General features: G+C 38.9%; 1 protein-coding gene across 5 annotated transcripts in view; it reads right to left on the bottom strand.

The window, feature by feature from the left end:
* Positions 1-295: 295 nt before the first annotated feature.
* TMC3 (transmembrane channel like 3) overlaps positions 296-21,384 on the bottom strand; it is a 37,210-nt gene continuing 16,121 nt past the window's right edge. For 2 of the 5 annotated variants that reach the window (XM_075506171.1, XM_075506172.1), the window contains 20 exons: positions 20,000-20,075; positions 16,925-17,006; positions 16,101-16,207; positions 14,961-15,059; positions 14,726-14,868; positions 13,102-13,249; positions 12,130-12,173; positions 11,815-11,962; positions 10,916-11,025; positions 10,677-10,755; positions 9,947-10,186; positions 8,232-8,360; positions 7,504-7,571; positions 7,124-7,252; positions 6,191-6,301; positions 5,524-5,649; positions 4,115-4,193; positions 3,875-3,917; positions 2,463-2,760; positions 296-1,723 (listed from right to left, as the gene is read on the bottom strand). In XM_075506171.1, coding sequence (XP_075362286.1) covers positions 883-1,723; positions 2,463-2,760; positions 3,875-3,917; positions 4,115-4,193; positions 5,524-5,649; positions 6,191-6,301; positions 7,124-7,252; positions 7,504-7,571; positions 8,232-8,360; positions 9,947-10,186; positions 10,677-10,755; positions 10,916-11,025; positions 11,815-11,962; positions 12,130-12,173; positions 13,102-13,249; positions 14,726-14,868; positions 14,961-15,059; positions 16,101-16,207; positions 16,925-17,006; positions 20,000-20,075 — 3,100 coding nt within the window. In that variant the 3' untranslated portion in view covers positions 296-882. Of the gene's footprint in view, positions 1,724-2,462; positions 2,761-3,874; positions 3,918-4,114; positions 4,194-5,523; positions 5,650-6,190; positions 6,302-7,123; positions 7,253-7,503; positions 7,572-8,231; positions 8,361-9,946; positions 10,187-10,676; positions 10,756-10,915; positions 11,026-11,814; positions 11,963-12,129; positions 12,174-13,101; positions 13,250-14,725; positions 14,869-14,960; positions 15,060-16,100; positions 16,208-16,924; positions 17,007-18,340; positions 18,394-19,999; positions 20,076-21,384 lie in introns of all 5 variants that reach the window. The other 3 variants (XM_075506174.1, XM_075506173.1, XM_075506175.1) reach the window with 3 other exon arrangements.

Below are 21,384 nucleotides of genomic sequence, written 5' to 3'. Positions count from 1 at the left end.
CCTTCGGCGACGCAGCACGGCGTGGGGGAGCTGACGGGAAGGAGGCAGCGTGGTTCTGGCTAACGGCCAACGGTTCTTTTATCCCGGTATAATACTAATGACATGAAAAAAAGAGCAATCTTCAGCATCTAAAGAAGGTGTAAAATGGCAATTGTGTGCGAAAAACAGGGAGATAATTAAATTAGGAGTAATGAAGCAAATTTTTAAAAGGCCGTGGACAGAAAGTTTTCCACAGTCATGCAGTGAAGCTTGTCACAGGCTGGGCTGAGGAGTCTCGCCAGACAATTACTAGAAGACCTAGGATTTCATCTAGAACACCATTGCCATGATAAAACGACCCAGTTGCCCATGCAGTACGCTCTAAAGAATCTCACTATTCTCTGTAATTAACCTATTGCTGATTTGTCTGAGCTACACCATATTCAAACTAGGCATGTCAAGATGTCATAAATTATACTATAGATAGCAACTCTATTTGTAGGAAGCTGATTTCCTGTTGAATTTATTCAGTGGAAGCGTCTTTAGCTGTGACTATGTCAAAGAGACAGAGGGGCATATTTTTCTATTGGTTTAATTAAAGTGCCCCAAGTACATAGCTTTTGATTTTCCAGTAGGTGGGGTTTTTGTTTTTATAGCAGCGTAACAGTAAGTAATAAATTGGAATGATTTTATCTTCCAAATTTTGCAATGTATCAGTTGTGATATTAAAGCGAGGTACAGTTAACAGTAAAACACAAGGCTAACTATGCTTTTGCCACCTCGAATAGCTGCATACACTGTTGCTGCAAAGACTATGTCATAGTTATTCTGATAGACCTCAAACAGTGAGTACAACAAACGCACGTACACCTGTTCAAAACACAGAAAGGTTGGGGCACTTTCTCAGACATTTGAGCACACCAGTTCATTAGGGTCAGACATATTTAGATCAACACTGTTTTTTGATTTCTTTTTGGTGAGTTTTGTCCCAGGTTTCGGATACTTCTCCTTGCTATGAATGACCTGGATATACTGGTCATTGCTGCTGTTCTGCGGATCGCTGCTGGATTCAATGGAAATGGAATCAGATTCTGTTAGAGATTGCTCCAGCTTTTGCTTTGATTTTGGTTTCACACGTGGCTCAAGATAGTTCAGGTGCACTTTCTTGTAAGCATACGGAGGCCTGTCCAGGTCTAGCTCAAAACCGTCATCCCAGGATTTGTAATGCACTCTGGCTAGATCCTTGCTCATAAGAATGTGGCCATCAGCACGTTCCCCAATGTAAAATCGTGGTGCTGGGCGAAGATCAGACAGTGAGCGAGGGCGATGGGATCTGTTCATGAATTCTCTCCCAAGTTCCTCTTCATCCTCCTCATCTTCACTGGGATGAGAGGAATATATCTGGTGTGGCGTTCGAACCACGTATCTTCTGACGTTGCGTGGATACAACTCAATAATGTCTCCCGATTCATCCTTTCTGAAGTGCCTTTGGAGTCGGGAGGTAGAACGGAGCGATTTTTTGCGGGACTCATTTTCATTAACAAGAAAATACCTGGTAGCATAGGGTCGACGTCCCACAAAAACGGGAGGCCCTGCCCCAAGAGCGTCCGGATTTACCTGCCGAATGCCTTTTCTGAAGAGAGGCTCAGAATGAACATCTTCAGTGTGCTTTTTGAAAGTCACTGGTGCGTAGGGCTTTGTTTTACAGAGCTCACTTGCACTCCCATGCACAACGCTTGGGTACCTTTAGGAAGGAAAAGAAAAAGGAAGGAAATATTGAGATACACACTTATCTATTAATGTAATTAAAACATGTAAAAATTCATTGCTCTGGAAGTCAAACACTAGATTGTAAGGGTGGAGATTACAGAATCGCCATTGTTCCAAATTTTTAGGACCAGTTTGAGAAACATACCCTAAAAATTAGGAGATATATTTGTACTTCCCTGGGAAAAGACAATTGACCTCTGAAGTTATATTCCCGTCCTGTTTTTTATTATTCTGAGAACTGTTTAAAAATGCTCTTTATCTGATCACTTGGAAAAAAACCAACAGGTGGCTTAAAGCATCAGTCTGCTGATGCCAAAACTGGTTGTCCTACAACTAGACCTGCACAGGCATTCTGCACAGCACTCCTTCACTCTTACTGTGTTTGTCTTGTTCATGGAAACAGTATGCTGCACAAACTATTTTAGATATATGCCCGAGAGGAAGCTTAGTATTTACCTTTGCTTGAGGTGTGTGTAAACTCCATCAACTACATAATTTCAAAAGTTTTATAATCCCCTCTTAATTAAGGGAGAGTTAAGGAGGTGGTGTCACCAGCAATCTGAATAGTACCCATGAATGGACCTGCTTTTAAAAAATTCCTCAGCTGTTTTACTGCTCCAGACAGTCTGAATACACAGCTATTTTGTAAATAAATACAGGTATGTCATGGAGCTGCTGGAAGAAATGCCATTTCAAAACCAAAGCAGTCTTGCCTGTTTGTGATATGATCGTTTCTTGGTTTCTGTACACTTGATACTGAGGGAGCTGGCGTTAAAGAGGTTGAAGTTGTGGGAGTTGCGTTGACGGGTCTTGCAACATCGGTTGAGGGCACAGTTTGGGGCACAGACTGGGAAATGGTTTGTATTCTGGTGCCTTTGGTTGCGGGAGATTCAAAGTTCAAGACACTGCCATTCTTTCGGGGAGTTGAGGATCGAACAGAAGACTCCTGGCTGATAATATCACTTTCTTGCTCTGGTCTCTTGTCATTCCCATCCAGATTTTGGATTCTGGCTAGAAAACAGAAATTATTACAGGAACTGTCCAGGTCTCTAAATTTAGAAGCTGCTGTGTAAATGCAGTGGCTCATATTCACCCCTCAGTCAGGGGATCCAACGCTAACAGAACCCCACTGTGTTCCGAAAAGAGAAACTGACATCGCGCTGGGAAACGTGGTGATAAAGGGGTGGATCGGCATACTGTGCTACATGGCAGGTGTAGTATTGGGGAACACAGAAAAAACACTGGATATTTCACTGTAGGATTCCAAAATGGTTAACAAGCCAATGTCTCTTTTCAAGAGCCCCATTTTAGTTCACAATGTACACCACTTCCAACATGAAGGTGGCTGAATTCAGCAAACTGGATCCAGTGACTGTGCTGGTCACAGCCAAAAGCTGAATTTGGTTTCTGTAACAAAGGCTGTCCAACTAGGACACACACCTCATTGCCCTTAATAGTCACTCCTGATCGCTGCGTTGCTATACATCGGGTATTTCACCATTTATGTGTCCACTGAGAGCTATAAGGGGGTCACAGTAGCATTAAGATCTAGCCATAAGGCTACTGAATCATGTCTTCATTTTGGCTTGGCAAATTTTTACTTGTTCCTTTCACTGGGAGGTATTAGAAGGACAGCATCCTTTCTGTGGTTTCTCATTGCTAAAATCTGAGAAGTGGAAGGTGCGGGTTCAAGTTCCCTCAGGCACAGTAGACAATTAAGTCTGAAATCTTTTCATTGCTGATGAAATATTCAACTATCTCAAGTCAAAGAATAGGGGCCATTCCCTTCCTCCTCTTCTGCCTACTAGCCTCTGAATTTTATGCAACGTCTGATGTGATTTGAATCATCAGAGATGCCTCCCAGGTTCTGCCCTGTTGGTGGTAAAAGCAGGAAAATACCCAGTCCAAAGATCCCAGCAGAATTTAGGTATAAACCACACACCTTGTCTTTCAGTGCTGCCGAGATTAAGTCAAGCTGAGCTCAAAAACAATCTAAAAGGAGGACTCTACCAGAAATACAGCTTTTTATATGTCATTGAACTTCCCTATGTCTTATGAGAACTCAGAATGATTTTGCATCCAAATGCTTTATTAAAAGTGGCATTTCTAAAGCTCACCAACTTACCTACTGCCATCTGAACAACCTTTTTCTTATCTTCAGTTCTTTCCTAAAATACATTCGGAAGAATGAGAAGCAGTAAATTATTACGGGTTAGAGAGTAAATCCACTGCTGTGTAAGGATGAAAAATACAGGATTGGTTTTACATTGTGAAACACGGGAAGTGACTTTAGAGATTTAATTAGGCTAGTACTTTACTGAAGACCCACCAAATTGCATGTAAAAGTGCTTTGCGCTGTACTTACTGTTTGGATCTTCATTCTCAGTTGATTGTTGGTGAATTTTAATGATCTTGCAATACTTTGTAGGTAATAGATTAGCATGCTAGAAGTGAAAGAGGTGATTATGAGTCACTTCAAACATTCTTGACAGTTTTCTCTTTGAGGGTTTATAGGTCATCAAAATGATGTACAGGTTCAGTTGCTGCTTTGTAGCATTTCCTTTACACCATCATAATGGATCACAGCCTTCTTTCAAGCAAACATGCATGAAAGAAAGAAATGACACTGAAAACAGATTTAACAGCACTTCTAAGTGTGCCTGTGTTTTTTGCAGGTCTTTTCATTGTGTATGTAACCCTGGGTGCATTTCTAGCCTTTTTTTTTTTTTTAATTCTGGACACACTCAAAATGAAAATGTTGATAAATATTTTCTCGTCTTTTTTTCCCAGTGACACCAGAATTACAGCGGAGTTTACACACTCATACCAATGTAATTTTGTTGACTGACTGGAATAACACCTTGTTTACACTGGCACAGCTGAGATCAGATCTGGCCTGACGTAATGGATTACACTGGCTTTCAGGTTAAGTAAAGTCTTATAGCTAGACATCATACCACAAACATTTACATACGTGCTTAGCCATCAGTTTGAAGCAGTCAATAGATCTACTTAAATTTGTAAATATGTTCATATCTACATGGCTGGGACCTTAGAGGAAAAAGTTACAAATAGGAAGTATTGCTTCAGTCTTTTTGATTTGTCTGGAAAGCCCACTGGTGGGACAAACTCTGCATTTGTCTGTAGTTTACAGGGAAAAAAATGATACAAAGGTACGTGCAAGACAAACGATACTTCATAGAAGCAAAGTGAATTTCAAACAGCTCAAAGTAAATATTAATTCCCAGCTGTGAACAATTATTTAGAAACTAGAGTAAGAAAGGACTTCCACTGGAAAGTCTGCAGCAGGTTATATTACATTAACACTTAAGAGCAGACCTTCATAATTGATTTATCTTGTCAGAAATCAGGATGACTGATAGACTGAGCCCTGTTCGCAGTCATGAACTGAACTACTGATCATGAGGAAATGGAAAATTAATTTCTGAGGAGCTCTTGAGAGGGAAGAAGGATCTTAAAACTTCCTGGGACCAGCAGCACTGCAAGCCTTGACACAATATAGTGAACTTACTCTAACACAGTATCCCAGAACAAGAAATTCCTTTTGAAAATGTGATGACAGTCTTTTTAACATACTGTCATTCCTGTCTGATCCATATACCATATATTCAATAAGGTGTTTTTTTTCAGATATGCTTAATAAAATTACAGTAATGCAGTGTTTGTTCCTCAGTATCAATATTTGACTCTTCAGAGATAAGGCCAGTACTAATACAATCAATTTAACCTGCCTGTGAAAACCAGAGTACTTACAATAAAAGTAGTAGTGCAGGGAGGACAACCACAGGACTGCTGATGTAAGTAATCACTGTGTTGAACCATGTGGGAAAATCATTCTGAATTGTTTCAGAAACAATATCGTATATTTTTTCTTGTCCACTACAAGAGGGGGGGGAAAAAAGAAGGTAAAATTAAGTTGTAAGAAATCCTAGGTACATTAATTTGTTAAGCAGTGTTGCACTGAATAAACAAGGAGTTTCATCCAAAACCACTTTGGAACAAACAGTATAGTGAAAGGAAAAAAAAAAAAAGAAAAAAAGATAAAAGCAACTTATTCATTATTGGCTTTTTAACAATTTTTCCAAAGCAGAAAAGCATTGGCCAGGCTTGGAGGGTGCTTGAATTGAGACACAAGATGGTGATGTGTACTAGATTGCTTGGTGGCACATTACATTATGTAAACATAACATAACTGAACCATGTATATAAAGCAAAATGTTGAGCGGAACTCGGAACATTGATATATTCACCTAGTTAAATCTTAAACTGGAAAACATTGGCAGCAGAAAAACTTTGTCCTGTCTATCAACTTTTTTTTTTTTTTTTAAATCAGTAATTTGGGTATTATTGAACCTGATGAATTTATTGTGAGAGGGTGAAATAAAATCTCTGCAGTTTTCATTAGTCCATTATAACTTACCTGAAGGGACCACAGCTTAAAGATGGCTTATATCGGGCAATAGCAAAAATTGTTGGTAACATGCATAAGAACAACATGAACAGCAACATGGCCAAGTAGAAATTATTGGATCTGCAAGAAGGCATAACGTGTTTCAGATTATACTAATCAGAGAGAAAAACAGAGGCAACATAAAAGGTGTAAGTCTGTATCTACCTAACAAGTTCAAGACCTACATTTCTGAAAGATCAAAACCATTCTGCTATGATTAGAAAGTCTGAACAGAACCAGATTAAACAGACTCTTAATGATCAAAATCCTATTTGCACTGCTTTCCAGATACCACTGCTGCAGCCAGAGAATGGTTTATAGCACCCTTCTATAAAAACTGACCTTACTGCCCGGTTGTGTTGGGGGAGAAAAAGAACAGTGGCAGAAGTTGATTTATCTTCAAAACATGTTAGAAATATCTGATTCTTAAGAATTAAAGATGCCCTAAATTATTTCCATTTTGAGTAAACAATTAAGATACTCATTGTGACAGAAGAAAAATGGGGAAATGCGTTGCACGATGCAACAGACAAAAGCAGAGACTTCATAGTTTTCAAAGAAAGAAACATCAAGAAATAGGACTTGCAACAGTGAACACATGTAGGTTATTGTGCTCAATCAGATTTGTGTGGAAATAAAGCATTTATTTTGGGCCACATCTAGGAATATTCCCTGACATATTTTTCAGTTCTTGCATATCTTTAACTACCCCGCTTTACAAACCCTCCAGTTTCTCGGTGACTATGTTTTTTTCCACAGATCTTTGCTATCAGTATTACTGTCAAAATTTGATTGTCAACTTTCAGAGCTAAAATCTCCTGTCATTTCATTCCTATGCACAGAAGACATTTCCATTGTCTGCATTTGATTTATTCTTTATCTTTTGTTCTTATTTTGACTAACCGAGATGCTCTGAAAACCTGCTGATGTGGTACATTACACGTTAACACAGCCCAGCTCCTCAGGTACATGAGTCCAATCAACTTGAGAACATTGAATGCTGGTAAGCAAGGTGAAAAGAAAGCTCCCATCCTGCAAAAATAGTATCATGTCAGTGCTCAGTGTTGCCAGAAGCAATTTTAATAGCAAAAGAACATAGCAAATATGAAAAAAACAGGTAAACAACAGCTCACTATCAACAGATGATCTCTTCTTATAATAAAGTATAAAAGACTGCATTGAATCCTACTGCATCCTACTTGAATAGGTTTCATTGGAAATCATCAGATTGACTTAGTAATCAGTCAACAAAGGACAAGAAAAATCGCTTCTGGAGTACATACCAGATCATTCCTTGGTTGTAGACCAAATGCAATACATTCTCTGCAATTTTGAATTCTCCATATTCTGGCTACAAGAAACACAGTGTAGGATGAATACCTTGTCTTAATCTTTTTTTCAGGTAATTTATTAGAAGCATTTGACTAAATCAGTTTGCAGACAGCACATAGCCTGAAACATCCAGATCAAACACCAACTTTTGGCAGGCAGTGGGAACACAGTAAAACCTACTCTGCAGCAGGGGATTAAATAAACTAATTCCTCTCTAGTTTACTTCACTTCTTTAGTCAAGGACAAAGAACAGTCCTCAGCCTTTCATGCCAACAGCTTCTTGTTAACCAAATATTACTCACCGTAATTTTCTTAAAGGGCTATATGCTTCTGGTTATTGTTTCTTGGACCACTATCTACATTATGGATAGATGTTACAGCTACGGAAAAGAGGATGTGGGGAGCAACTCCATGCCCTCTGTCTCGTCTTTGGCTCTAGGACTGCTCTATGATCTCATTTTGGGAAAGACAAAGATTTTTGCACCACGGCCATGGGAGTAGGCTTGAGAAAAACATCCCATCTCAGCATTTACCCTGTGCCCTCCAATTTAAACCCAGTGTGAGCTGTGCCTTTATAGATGTGTGCTACTGAGAAATTATTTATCTGTTGAACAGTACTAAGGGAAGGAGCCTACCCATCTTCAGCATCTTAGTTTGATAAAATAAAGACTGTACTTACAAACTTGCTTTCTAGATCCCAGCACCAGCAATCACTTAAATATCGGACACACAGTCCACGGAAGAAATCAATTAGCAGGATGCTTGCGACTGTGAAAATCATGTCGATAATTGAAAGCTTTAGCATCTCCTGAAATACATATTGTTTACACATACTCAGTCATTCTGGAAGCAAATGGACTGCATATGGCTCTTTTGCATTTTACTTGTATTTTGGCTCAAGCTTAGTATCCTGATAAAATATGATTTGAATATATAAATTATTTCCTTTTAAGCTTTTCCTGTTTGACTTTTCCCTTACTTTGTTCTAGCAAAGAGAACAAATATAATCAAGATTCCAGTGTGCCTTCTATTGCTTGCAGCAATAAAACTGTGGTCATGATGGCTTCATGCTTTCTTTTTAATGACTTCTGAAGATTTATCTAGGGAAACTGAACCGGGCCTATTGTACCCAATCCTTTATTATACTGACTGTTGTATATACTTGCTAAGTGCTTCACAATGAGAAATGCTTATTATTCATACAAAACCCAATGGCAGTAGGATCATCAAGCCGTAAGAGAGACCTGTTTAGTGCTTACAAATGAATGGGGTTATCCTATATTTAATTGAGCTTTCAAAACGTACAATTAAATAGAAAAGATTCAATTCCAGACAACTCTAGCCCATTCTGGGGAAAAGAACAAACGATTAAAAAACCCCACGAACACAGATTCTAAAAATTTCCTGATGACTCTGCAATAGGGAGAGGGGCATACAAGAATAGAAGTCAGGCTAATAAACCTAGGAGGGGTCTTTTGCTCCAGGTGATCAAACAAGACCTTTAATATTGCTCACTCCAGAACAAGGAGCTCAGCTAGTCAGAAGCATGCTAGCATCATTCTTAATCTAGTGGCCTAGACATAAGTGCAACGCTGACAGAGACCAACGTACTTTGGGATCAAATGACACCCTTTGAATTTTGTGTGGTTAAAACTTCTCTCTGTATGTGTTTAGTGCCACTGCTAGTCACTCAAAGTAAAGGCCGCAAACGATGTATGCTTCACATGTAGGGAAGCAAAGTGTCATATTAAGTCTGCAGGTTTTCCGCAACATAACTGGGAACATGCATATGTGGTGCTGCCACCCAACTGGCTCCATTCTTACAAACTGACAGTACTTTGAAACCTTTTGTTGTTGTCCTCTTTCTCTCTGAAGAAGTGAAGAACACTTGATTCTCTAGTGATTTACCGAGGCAGAAGGAATAGAGACTTCAGAGATGTTGTACAAATGACCAAGAGCACAGCCTCATGCTTGGCTCGAGTCTGCATCCCCATCTATCCAGGCAGCAATGTGAATCTGCACAGGGTGCATGTTACTGCTTATACATTTTTATAGTCATGTTTCTCTGTATGAGTTTAGTAGGACATATCCTATTAAAACAGGATCTGTATCATGCATCTGTAGATATCTGCCTGTGCGGAGCTGAAGGCAGAGACCATTTGTAAGAGCATTTGTATAACACTAAACACATCGTAGATACTGAACAAAAACCAAAGCTTGTATCTGTGGCCATATCACTTTGCATAGTCTTTACTCTTTCTACACAATCCTTAGCTAAATTCTGGAATTTATACAAAGAAAAGCTCTAAAACTGAACACAGCACAACATGATTTTAATTTTTTGTCAAATGTAGATTAGGAATAAGTTGATGACATAATAAAACAATTACGTACTTGACCAACATATGTCTCCCAGCACTGATCCTGTGGGTTCTGGGTGTTAAAGGAAACTGTTTTGTTAACCAGTGAGTCAGAGACCATCAAGCCTTGAGTGCGACTCTCTTCCGATGTGACAATGCCGTTTCTCTTAATTTGTAGATCAGAAATAGTTGTAGATAAATTGTCTTCTTTAGAAAGAGTTTTGTTTGCTAAGAAGGCGGTAGAATTACTTGCATTGTTGTTAACGTTAGAGTCCTGAAATAAATGTCCCAAAAGCTACTTTTTCGACTGTACATACATGCAGATGTCTATACCTTCTACAACGTACACACATAGAGGCATTTCTTCATGTATTTTCAAGAAGCAGTTAGGTGATTTAAGTAGCTGTCAACATACAGTCAGATGGAACTTGTAAGGACGGTACTGAAAGCTGATTTTAGGTAGCTGAAAATATTCGGCCTAAAGTGATGGCTTTTTTTTTTTTTTTTAATAGTTAAGCAATGCACAGAAATCTATTTATCATGTTACATCAGCAATCAAATGGACCTAGTTATCCTAAAAAACTGCAAGTAGTTGTAAATGAACATTACAAACTAAGCTTAACTTTACAATCCTGTCAAACTGTAATATCTTTTAGTCAATTTCAAACAAATTTTCATCTGACTTCATATATATCACAATAAATAAAATTCTATTTATAAAGTCTACTAGCTTTACACATCAGAAAACATCAAGTTAAACTTACAGTGACACTCATACTGTCCACTTTATCCAGGAGAGCAATGATTAAACTGTAGAGGTTTCCCAGGTATAGAACAAGAACCCTGAAAACAAGAAGAATAAGATAGGGGTTATCGGCATTGTTATCCCATCGACTTCTCATACATTCTCTGGTTTGGCTGGACTAAAACATGCGACCAGAACACATCTCTCCGCTTCCTCCCTTTCTCCCCATATATTTTCTACACTGCATAATGCCCATACCTGGCAAGCTGGAAGCGAAGAGTAGTCCTTGGATGATACATCTCCAGAGCTGCCACAAGTTCAAAAGCAGAGGGTGCAATCATTGTAATGAGTGACACAACTACGCTTACCTACAGAACAGAAAGATGCAGCATTTTTGTAGCTTTTCATGTAGATGATCTGCGGTACTTAGAGCGCTGATTGAAATACTGCTGATGCACATGCTTTGGTGATTGCTTTTCTTGGCGGAGATGCTTTAAAAAGTTATTACTGACATTAGTAATAACAGTAGTTACGAACCAAAATTATAGTTCTGGAATACCACTCAGGAATCTTTACTCCAGACATTGTAGTTTTAAAGTTACTACTTTATTAATCAAAATAAAAACTCAACATGTGGGAAATACGCAGCCAGCATCTTCCTCTGAAAAGGATGAATAGCTTCTCCATACCTATTCACTTCCTACTCTCAGTATCCGCTCATTCCTCTGAATGGAAATATTCACAGATCGTTCAGTATCCCCCAGCTGAAATCAATAGCTGTTGTCAAAGCTGATTCCTTTCTCGTCCATTGGCCCAGTGTTCGCTCAGCTCAGCATGGGCACAAAAGTCAATTTGTAAGTGACAGGAGAGTTTATGCTTTGTCCTCACAAAATAGGGGCCAGCTAGAACCGCAGTCTCTGTGAAATGAGGACCTGCAGCATCCCCTTGCCCCCTTGTTAGCTCTGCTAACACCTTGCCGCAGTGCAGAGGGAGCAAGCGTGCGAAGACAGGTCCGGGTAACCGCTGCTCTGCCCTCTCGTTCCTCATTTCTCCTGGCTAATCTCTTGCGATTTACACCTCAGTGCACACTATTGCTACAGAGAGCCCTGAGACAATAAACCTGCTTCTAACACAGAGGTGGCATAAAGACAGCGTACCTCATTTTTTTCCCAAAGAGTCAATTCCTTTTTGGTGCGCTCTAACCTTTGGGATCGATCCACAACAAAGTATATGATGTAAATACTTCCAGCAAGCGAGAGAAGCACAAGGATGTTTGCAATAATTCTTAAGCTTATAGTCACTGCCCTAGGGGGAAAAAAAAAAAAAAAAAGACACAGCCAATACAGTAGGTTGTCTTATGACACCAGGGGTCTTTTCTAACATGGTTTTTAGAAGTACGAGACAAGCAGATTAGCACTGCTATCTGCATTGAAACAGTGCTTTGAAAAGTATCTCTGATCTTATATACATACAAGTTTTTGCTTTTCTTCTTTTCCTGCTCTTCCAATATTGCTTCCTTGAAAGAAACACAGCATTATCATTTTAATAGTGTTCAGCAAAAATAATGCACATATCTTTCACAGAAGTTATCAACTATACTAATAAAAAACTTCACAGCCTGGAAGTGCAAGTAGATTAATACCTCTCTGGCCTGCATAGCTTTTTAGGAATGATAAGTGAGCTTAAACAGTGAAGGAGATTTCTGAGAAACAAATACCCAGTAACCAAATACTCGTGCACTTTCAGTCATGCATGTTCAATGGGGTACAACCAGAGGTTTACACTACCAGATCTTTTTGCAGGACGTGCCTATAGAATCCATGTGTCAGTAATATAATACAGAACTGTCAAAAGCTATCCTCAGTCATTGAAATAACTAAATGTCGTAGCTTATTAATTTATCCTTGACACAATTTGAAGTAATTTTGTTCAATGACTTAATGAGAATACACCATATTTGGGAAATAAATTACTTTTGATGAAAACCACATCTGTTCTTAAATTCTAAATGGAAAACATCTGTATTTAAAGCAATTTTCTAATACTGAGAGAGCTGTAAGATGTCCCCGGACCATTTGTTATGGAGAGATGAAAGAAATGAGTGTTTTCACATTGTTAACATGAATTTGATTCTATTACTCAATGAAATTGCATCAGAAGCAAATTTGTTTCTAGTTATCTAACTTGTCACACAAACAGTGGCATTAAATAAAACTCTTCTGAAGAACACAATGGCCTTGCTGGGACAGAATGACAGTGTCAGCAAGTATGATGGGATGGCAATACCACACAGAGATGCGATACCCTCCCTCCCCTAGGCAAACATATCTGTAAATGAATACCAAAAACCAATAGGAAATGCAAGGGAATGAGAGGAAAGACTTATGTAGCTTACAGATTAACAAACAAATCAACTCTAAATAATTTGAAGGTCGGTTGCTCACCCTAATGCTATTAACTATGGCAGCAGCTTTGCTCTCTGCAGCCTCGGGGTTTCCTATTAAATAGTCCCAAGCACAAAACAGTCTCCAACAGAAAGTGTAATTTTCATCAGAGGCACTTGCTAAACTCATTCTTGAGTTCTTTGCCATTCTGTAAAAAAATAATAAATATTCAACTGTCGTTAATGTGTGAAGATGAATATGAAGGAATCACTGGTTTGGCTCATAGTTTTCAGATGTCTACGCCTTTAGAACTACCAAAAGTTTGCAGCAATTAGTGTCATTGTTGGCAGCTTTCTAAAGACAATAAAACAGGGTGAGGTTCAGAGCACAAACTTCACTTTTGTTCTAGTCCAGGAGTGACTCACTGTGGAAGGGCATTTTGATATTTACATTCTTTATAGCTGACAAATAGAACAAATAGATCTCACTAGATCTGTGGACTTAAACATATTTCAGTTTTACAATCTCCAGGTAGGATCCAGCTGGAAGGTACTATCACTAAGATCAGTATTACTGTCATTACAAGCTAGTTTGGCAAAACTAGCGATCATGCACAAGATCTGTTTGTTTTCTGTATTGTTTTCACCCTCAAAATGTATGCTATTGTCAAATAGAAACCCAGTGCCATTTTACAGACCTTGGGAAAAAGAAAGAAAACCCCACCTACTCATCTCAGATAGGCAAGATGGCAGAATATTGCAAAGTGTAAGAAGTGAAATGAAGATTAATAGCTTATGAAAGAAAGGACATCCAAAAGGACAGCGTTAAAAGGGGAACTGTAAGCAGCTAAGCAAAGAGTCAGTGAGCTAAGTCAAAAGGAGAAGAGCTGATCATATCCAGAAACTACAGATGCGTAGACCAGTGTCAAACATATCAGTGACCCTTGGCACAAACAAGCAGGTAGAATACAAATAAATGAAAAGGGAAGGTTCGGCTTCAAAATTAAGAGTTATTACAGGCAGCGTTAAAAATGTGCCTGGACTGCACTGTGCTGGATAAATAGGTATCCAGAAGGGAAGGGAAAGCAAATCAGGAGAGGATAGAGTGACCTTGCCCCTCTCCGAGCATTGCACATTCCTGGATTTATGGTCAGCACTAGCAGTCTTGCTCTCTGTGCTAAGTAACTCCTACTCCTGTCCCTTCAACAGCAAAAAAATTAAGCTTACATTCGAACAGGATGCCACATACCGGCTGGAACAATGCAAATGATATTACATCTAGGATGGAATTTTACATTTGTATTTCAATAGATAGGAATAATAATGCTGAAAGCATTACACTTAAAATATAAATTTCTGTCATAGCAATATTTATGCCAGAAAAGAGGAAAACAGAAAGGACTTCCATGAGTGTTGGACCTTAAACTATACAAATGCAAAGCACACAGATCATCTTTTGTGCTGCCCTCCTTTTATAGACTGGGAAACTGAAGAGAGAGTGAAGAGAAACGATAGTAAGATAAAGAGCAAGCTAGAATTAAACTCAGTCTGCCTCCCTAATATTAGCAGACTTGAACAGATTAATAGAACTATGCAGAATAAATACAGAGGAAATGAGGGAAATACACCATTAACCGTTGCCTGAGCACACAAGCTTATGAACAGCAATAAATGGGAAGTCTTACTTTTTTAAGAGAATGATGAAGCTGTAAGCAAACACTGCCATTCCAACAAGGAAGTAGGCAAGAGGCAGCCGATATCCAGCCTTCCCAATCTTCCTGTCACGACCGTAGTAGCCATAAAACAAAACAGAGTACTGGAGGTAGCCCTGCAAAGACCAGAGTCCGTAAGTAAGAGCAGGAACTACTGATAACAACAGAACAGCGACAGCGAAACAATAAAGAGTGGTTTTAGTCTTGCCCCTAGTGACCAGATGGTGTCCAGGTCTTGAGCAGATGCAATATGCTCCTTGGGAATGGTCTTGCTGACTGTGCTGCCGAACGGTGCTCCGGCCAGTAGCTGGGAAAGAGAGAGAAGGTCTCAGAAGCTGCGTGAGCCCCTCTGACCTGGGGCTGCACAGCGGAACCCACCAAGAGCTGCCCGCAGGGATGATGCTATCAGGGTACCGAGTGTTGGGTCATTCCTCGTCCTAAACTAGAAACCCATGAGAAATCCTGCATTCATTTTCCTCTAAACCAGATGGAGGTTTTTTGCTGTCTGTGGTCTACCGATGAGGAAATTTGGTGCTCTGTAGACATCTTCAAAATGACTCAGAAATGAAAAGAGAGAAACCATCAACTGAGACCATTAACAAAATAGCTTTAAAAGTTATGTTTGGTTTAATTTAAGCATTTTTAAATTAAATATGACAGTGTTTGATCTCAAAATGGTGGTATTTCAAGATTAAATCTACTTTTCCTTAAAAAAGTAAAAAATGAAAGGGAATACCTTTTTTATTTCAGTTTACTTTTTTGTTTGTTTCCGGGGTACTTACTTTTTTTTTCAGTTTAGCCAGTGAGAAGAAAAATCAGATATTCCCATGTTTTCTGATAATGTTATTAAAGCACAGGTTAGGTGAGGCAAAATAATATTTATGAATAATTTAACAAAGTTAACAAATAGCCTTACTTGCATGCAAAAACTAAACAAAGTTGTAGCTGTTCAGAACTTCTAGAAGATGATTTCTAACGGACAATAATCCAGAGTCTGGAGAGGGATGTTATGTTTTTCTGCCTGTAAATGACACTAACAGGACTTGAGCGTACTCAGCACCAACTACAGCTTTTAGGGTTTGGTTCTCCATTTTAGTAATCGGATACAAATGTGTTCTGTAAAAGCATTAGTACCATGTTGACAAAATATCATCTCTGACACTAATAGCAAAAATCTCTTATCCTTTGGCAGAAAAAAACCTCTTAATAGTGGAATTTATTTTAAATAATTCATTTTCAATTGTACATTTCAAATTGATGTATGCCTTTAAGGGTGGCATTTGTTTAATTCAGAAAGGAAAGTGCAACAGTAAGCATTTTTCTGTAAATATTAACAACACATTCTTACCTCTGGTAAGACTACAAATGCTCCTGTCATTATTGTAAGTACAATATTGATTCCAAATAGCCATCTCAAGAAGATGAAGTAAGAGGCAACTCCAGACCCAAAATGACCTTAAACCACAGAAAATAGTTACCTGAGCTACACAGTCTATAAAACCTCGTATCATTTATTCATGAAGTATTATTTGAATAATAAAACAAAAGAAAAACCTTTCTTATTCCCGAAGGGCATACAGCAAAGTAGAGAAAATGTTAACATGTCCATGAGGAAACTATAATTCCAACACAAACTCTGTTGGGGCAGTCTCACAATTGCCAGCAGTGTTTATGCAAGAAGCTGCTATGTTGGGTGACGTCATGCGTCCACTTGCCTTCCTTCTCTCCTGGAGCACAGAGGTGTGACCTGACTGCTGACGTCACGTTAAGGGCTGCTTTAACTCAATTCAAAGGCTCAAGAGCTGGTGACGCAGGTTACAACCACACTTAACCCTGGGTGGATCTGGGGATGTTGGCTCGAGGATGCTGCCCCATGGACTGTGATAAACTATAACCAAATCTTGCTGCATTTGCAGAACCGCAATGGGACAAATTTGACTTTGTAAAAGTTACCCTCCCCCGAGACCATAAATGAGAACTGTGCAGTGGCTAAGGCACCAGGAAAAGAAGAAAAAGCAAAGTTTTAAATGAAAATGTCACTGCTGAAAGTTTGCATTTAACTCTTTCTCCCAAATATTATTTATTTAATTCAGTAAATTAAAAAATAAACCCTAAGAACCGGCATTTTAGCGAGTGCTTTACTGTTTAATACCATTAAATCTGTATACTTACTCTCGATTTTCTTTATTCTCATTTCCCAAGGAATAAAGATTACCACAAAATTATATGCAAGTCGAATAAACTTCCTCCAAAGCTGAGAAAAAAGCAGAGAAATGAGAAATATGACACTTCTGCATGTAAAAAAATAAGAATAGAAATGCAGAGTATTTTGCTCATGTCTCTTTCATCTTGTATCACAAGAAATATTACAAACATTAATTACTAAAATCTTAGAGCGTGTCTGTGGGTAAGGTGGGTAAAGCAAACCATGGTGGGTTTTAGAGACACACAAAACTTGAGGGGCACAGGAGTCCGTGACTCTGTTTCCAGCCAAACGCCAACAAAGATGAGACGGAACGCGCTTTATACCCCTTCGAGGGTACAGTCAGGAGCCACCCATCTACCTCTTTTACACCAATCTACATCTTTTCCTCACAAAGACTGTGAGAAACCAACAGAAGGAAGCCAACGGGCGCCATTCCCTGTCACCTTCTCCGTGGGGGCTGCGGAGGGGACCAACTGCAGAGAAGGGCCAGGCAGCGGCTCCCGGCAGCAGGACCCATCCAAGCTGGGTATGGCCGGGACGCCTAGCCTCTGTGTAATTCATGGGGAAATCCTGCTGCACTACACATAATAAATTGGATTTCTAGGACAAACAAATGAACAGACAACTAATTTCAAATTTAAGAGAAGCATAATGCCAGGTTTTTTATTAGAGGAAAAATAAGCTTTCACATGCAACAGCACCAAATTCAACTACTATATTCTCAGCTCTGTGTATGACACCTGCAGAAAACCTGTGGTTATATTTTGTAGAGTCTTTATTTAATCTCCATTTTTTGCATGCTCAGAGGAAAGCATCTTCCTGCACACGGTAGGGTGTGCATACGCATGTGGGAGCTGCATGTGCAAAATTGAGTGCAGTTTTTGATTTGTTGAATTAGAGCTGTAACTTTACAGTATCAACAGAAAAATAATATTTGTATATTACACATTATAAAGTATTTTTAGTACAGCTAGATATTAAAAAAAAAAAGCTATATTTTAGTCAGTAGCAGTGTCAATATTATATCATGTAATCTAATCTCCTAAAACCAAAGAGAAGTAAATAACATTTTAATTACTGAATATATCATCAATGTCTTTGGCCAAAGTTAATTAATTTTTATGGTGGTGTGGGTATTTTATTGCATGAACAGGAAGTATTTTAATTAAACAAAGAGACTGTAGATGCTGTGAATTGCATGGGAATTGCTGGGATTACTACTTTCATTTGAAAACAGGGTTCACAAGGCTGAGAAAAGAATCAAGCAGCTTGTGCCAGTTATACTGCAGATTTATAAAGTATACAAAGCTGTCCATGTGGGAGTAGTATTTGTTAAAATGATAACTAGATAGCTATCGCCTCTTTTCCTGCCTACTGTGTACCTGAACAGATAATTTGTACTCTTAGAATCCAGTGTACGGGCATCTGGCATTAACTGCAAACGAAAAAAAAATACAATGCAAGTATAAAATAATTGAACTGAAAAGCAAAAATGCTTTCAGTGTCAAAACAGTAAAAGGTATTTTAACATCAGTTTTCATAAATAATAGCATGAATGGATTGTCCAATTATGAACAGTTTGTATTTTTGCCAATTTTAAAAACTTAGACACTTACCGCTGCATTTTGTTTGTTCTTAGCACATGTTCAACCATTGAGTTCTTAATTTTGATAATGTAGTGCTTGTTTTGCTGTGCTACGACTTTTGTCTCCTTGGTCATCATGCTATTTTCTGAGAAAATATGTGAAAATGAAGCCCTTCCAGTTAGAAAAAAAATGCAGCTCATTCTGTTGCATTTGCTGAATTTAGCCCTGATGTAAAGGCTGTATTCCCTAATTTGTGCTAGGAAAAGAGAATACAGTTCCCCTACAGATAATGAGTGGTGCTAACAAACTGCTGAATTATATCCCTGTGCTGAGTATTTTCAAGCAAATACACAGAATAGAGACAATTAGGTTAGATACGAACTTTTAATCATTATGAACTCTAAGATGAAAGCCTGGATTTTGTGAGAGCAAGGGGAATGCGGACGAGTAATGAGCCCAATCTCTGATTTACTGAGATGTATTGCAGACCCTTAGCACATACTTCTCTTCCTAGCTAACATCCTAGTTCCGCTCAAGTCAAAGGCAAAAACCAGTATTTATTTTAACAGCATCCTGCTTCCACTGCATTTGCCACACACACAAAGGCAGAACAAGGCAAAATTACTCCTTCCTACCTTGGAAAGTAGCACTTTTAACCGTTGCTGTGGGCCAGCATAACAGAACAACAGATACATATGCAGCCTTGCACTTGTTCGTTTACTTTGTGAATAAAATACATGGTGTTCCATTTTATTGTACAGCCCTGCCTTTTTGAATTAAGATAAGTTACTCATTAAAAGTTTACTCATTATGATCACAAAAATGTTCTTGACTGCTTAGATGACTAAAGATCTCTTCTCTCTTAGTTGCTTATTAGAGACAATTTCCTACATGTTACTAATTTCCAGCAGCTAGAGCCAGGATCTATTTTCAGTGGTGTAAAAAGTATTTGAATTTAATCTTGGCAAAACTGTGAGTATTAGGCAAGCAAAAAAAAAATCTTTAACAGTGTATTTACCATAAGCTATTGTAGGATTGTCTTCCAAACTAAAAGCTAGACACATTTTTCATACTAAACTATTGAACTGTGGTCCCAGAGTCTGGTGAAATAGCTCTTCAGAGAATCCTGACATCGTGTTGTTGGTATCCCATTCCCATCACCCCCTCTAGCAGGCATCAATATTTGTAGATTATTTGAGAAGGAAGATTATACTGCATTAATAGAAGGACATCCGTCCCTCAACACATCAAATTAGTCTGCAAAAATGTAATTACTAAATTCACAATAGAAAAAAAAAAGAAGCATTTAACTGCTTTTTTCCTCCCTCTACAGAGCTCCCGAGTTGGAGATCAGGACTGCATAGCAAACGTACGCTTCTGTGAATGGAAACTGCAGAGGACTATTGGTACAGAAAAGAGCTATTGGTATACTATTGGTATAGTGCGGAGCCGTACCTCTGCACCAGCGGCTTGGTAACCTCTTGTTCTCGTGAGCCTCCCTTCATACTTCAGCACGATCTCCTTCGCCTGCCTGCACAAGAAGGTGGAAGTTTATTTGACATTGATCCTGTTACTCGGAGCCCCTTATTCTGCTCAAGCAGCAACTAGCAAAGTTGTCAAGTGCTCTGAAATACTGTCGTGGACTGTCTCACCATAAAATCTTTAACCAGGCAAAGCTTTTTTCCTATTGAGGTTTTTACTGACACTAAAACCACTGAGAATTTTGTCTGAGAAAACTCGGCATTCAAAAGTTTGACTGCAGGGAGAGTTTTCTATTCCTCTATTTTTTTTCCTCTGTCCTTTTGATTCAAAGTCTTTCTTTTGAAATGGCACAACCTAACTGAGTAAAGTAAAAAGATCCCCCTTACAGTCTGGTTAATCTTACGTGGATACTAACACCTCTTCTGCAAATATGGTGTAGTGCTCTTGTAAGATGCAAAGAGGTGCACGTTCATCTGGTCATAGGCAGTCTCTGACCTCAGCAGATGGTGGACGGGGACCACCAAAATCTCATCAACAGGAGCAGGAAGGCAGCAAGTCACAGACTCTGCCTAAGAGAGAAAAATCTCTCTTTGCTTCCAAGGTTACACAAGGGCTCTACTGCTGGTAGGGATTCCTCATGACTAAAATGCCATCCTAGCATCACAGAGGGTTTTAAGAGAAAGATGCCAGATGAAAAGGAAAAATAAAGCAAGCCCCAAACAGATCACGCTGTGAAAGACCTGACGCAATTTAGACAGGTGGCCCAAAGAGTTAGGCGCCCACTCTTTCATTGTAAATTTGGAATTATTAACATAATTGCAATCTTAAGCTGTGAAATGTGTTATTACTACACTGAACGTACCTTTTAAACCTGCAAGTGTCCAGTATTTACTGCCATTTACAATATATTACCTGAAGATTATGACCAGCTTCTGTTCTCATTCCATGCAATCATCACATGCAATTACCTTGAAAATGGCAGAGTGTTTTTCCTTTTTAGGACAGAGTGAAAGAAGTTAGCTTCAAAATGTATTACTGAGCATTACCAACAGCCTTTCCTTAGACCACTGAATAGCTGATACACGGTTTTAATAGCTAATAGCGAAAGCGTGATTTCTTGCTCTCTCTTCTGTACGGTGACTGTCTAAAGGGAGCCACAGGCATGCTCAGGAGACAACTTCACCTGCAGATTTTCCACCCTGAGGCTGCTGCCTTCAGCCAGCTCTCAGATCTTGTCAGAGCATCCTCATGGCATGCTTTCCTAGCAGCTCTTAATCATTTCTATGCGCAATGCCTTCCAGCTTACACTGAAAAACTTCTGAGGCTGGAAGCACTGTCACAGTCAGTGAGCCTGGAAG

Source organism: Mycteria americana, chromosome 6 (assembly GCF_035582795.1).
Source record: "Mycteria americana isolate JAX WOST 10 ecotype Jacksonville Zoo and Gardens chromosome 6, USCA_MyAme_1.0, whole genome shotgun sequence".
NCBI lineage: Eukaryota > Metazoa > Chordata > Aves > Ciconiiformes > Ciconiidae > Mycteria > Mycteria americana.
Note: the sequence above shows the minus strand (reverse complement) of the source record. Positions and strands in the feature narration are given on the sequence as shown.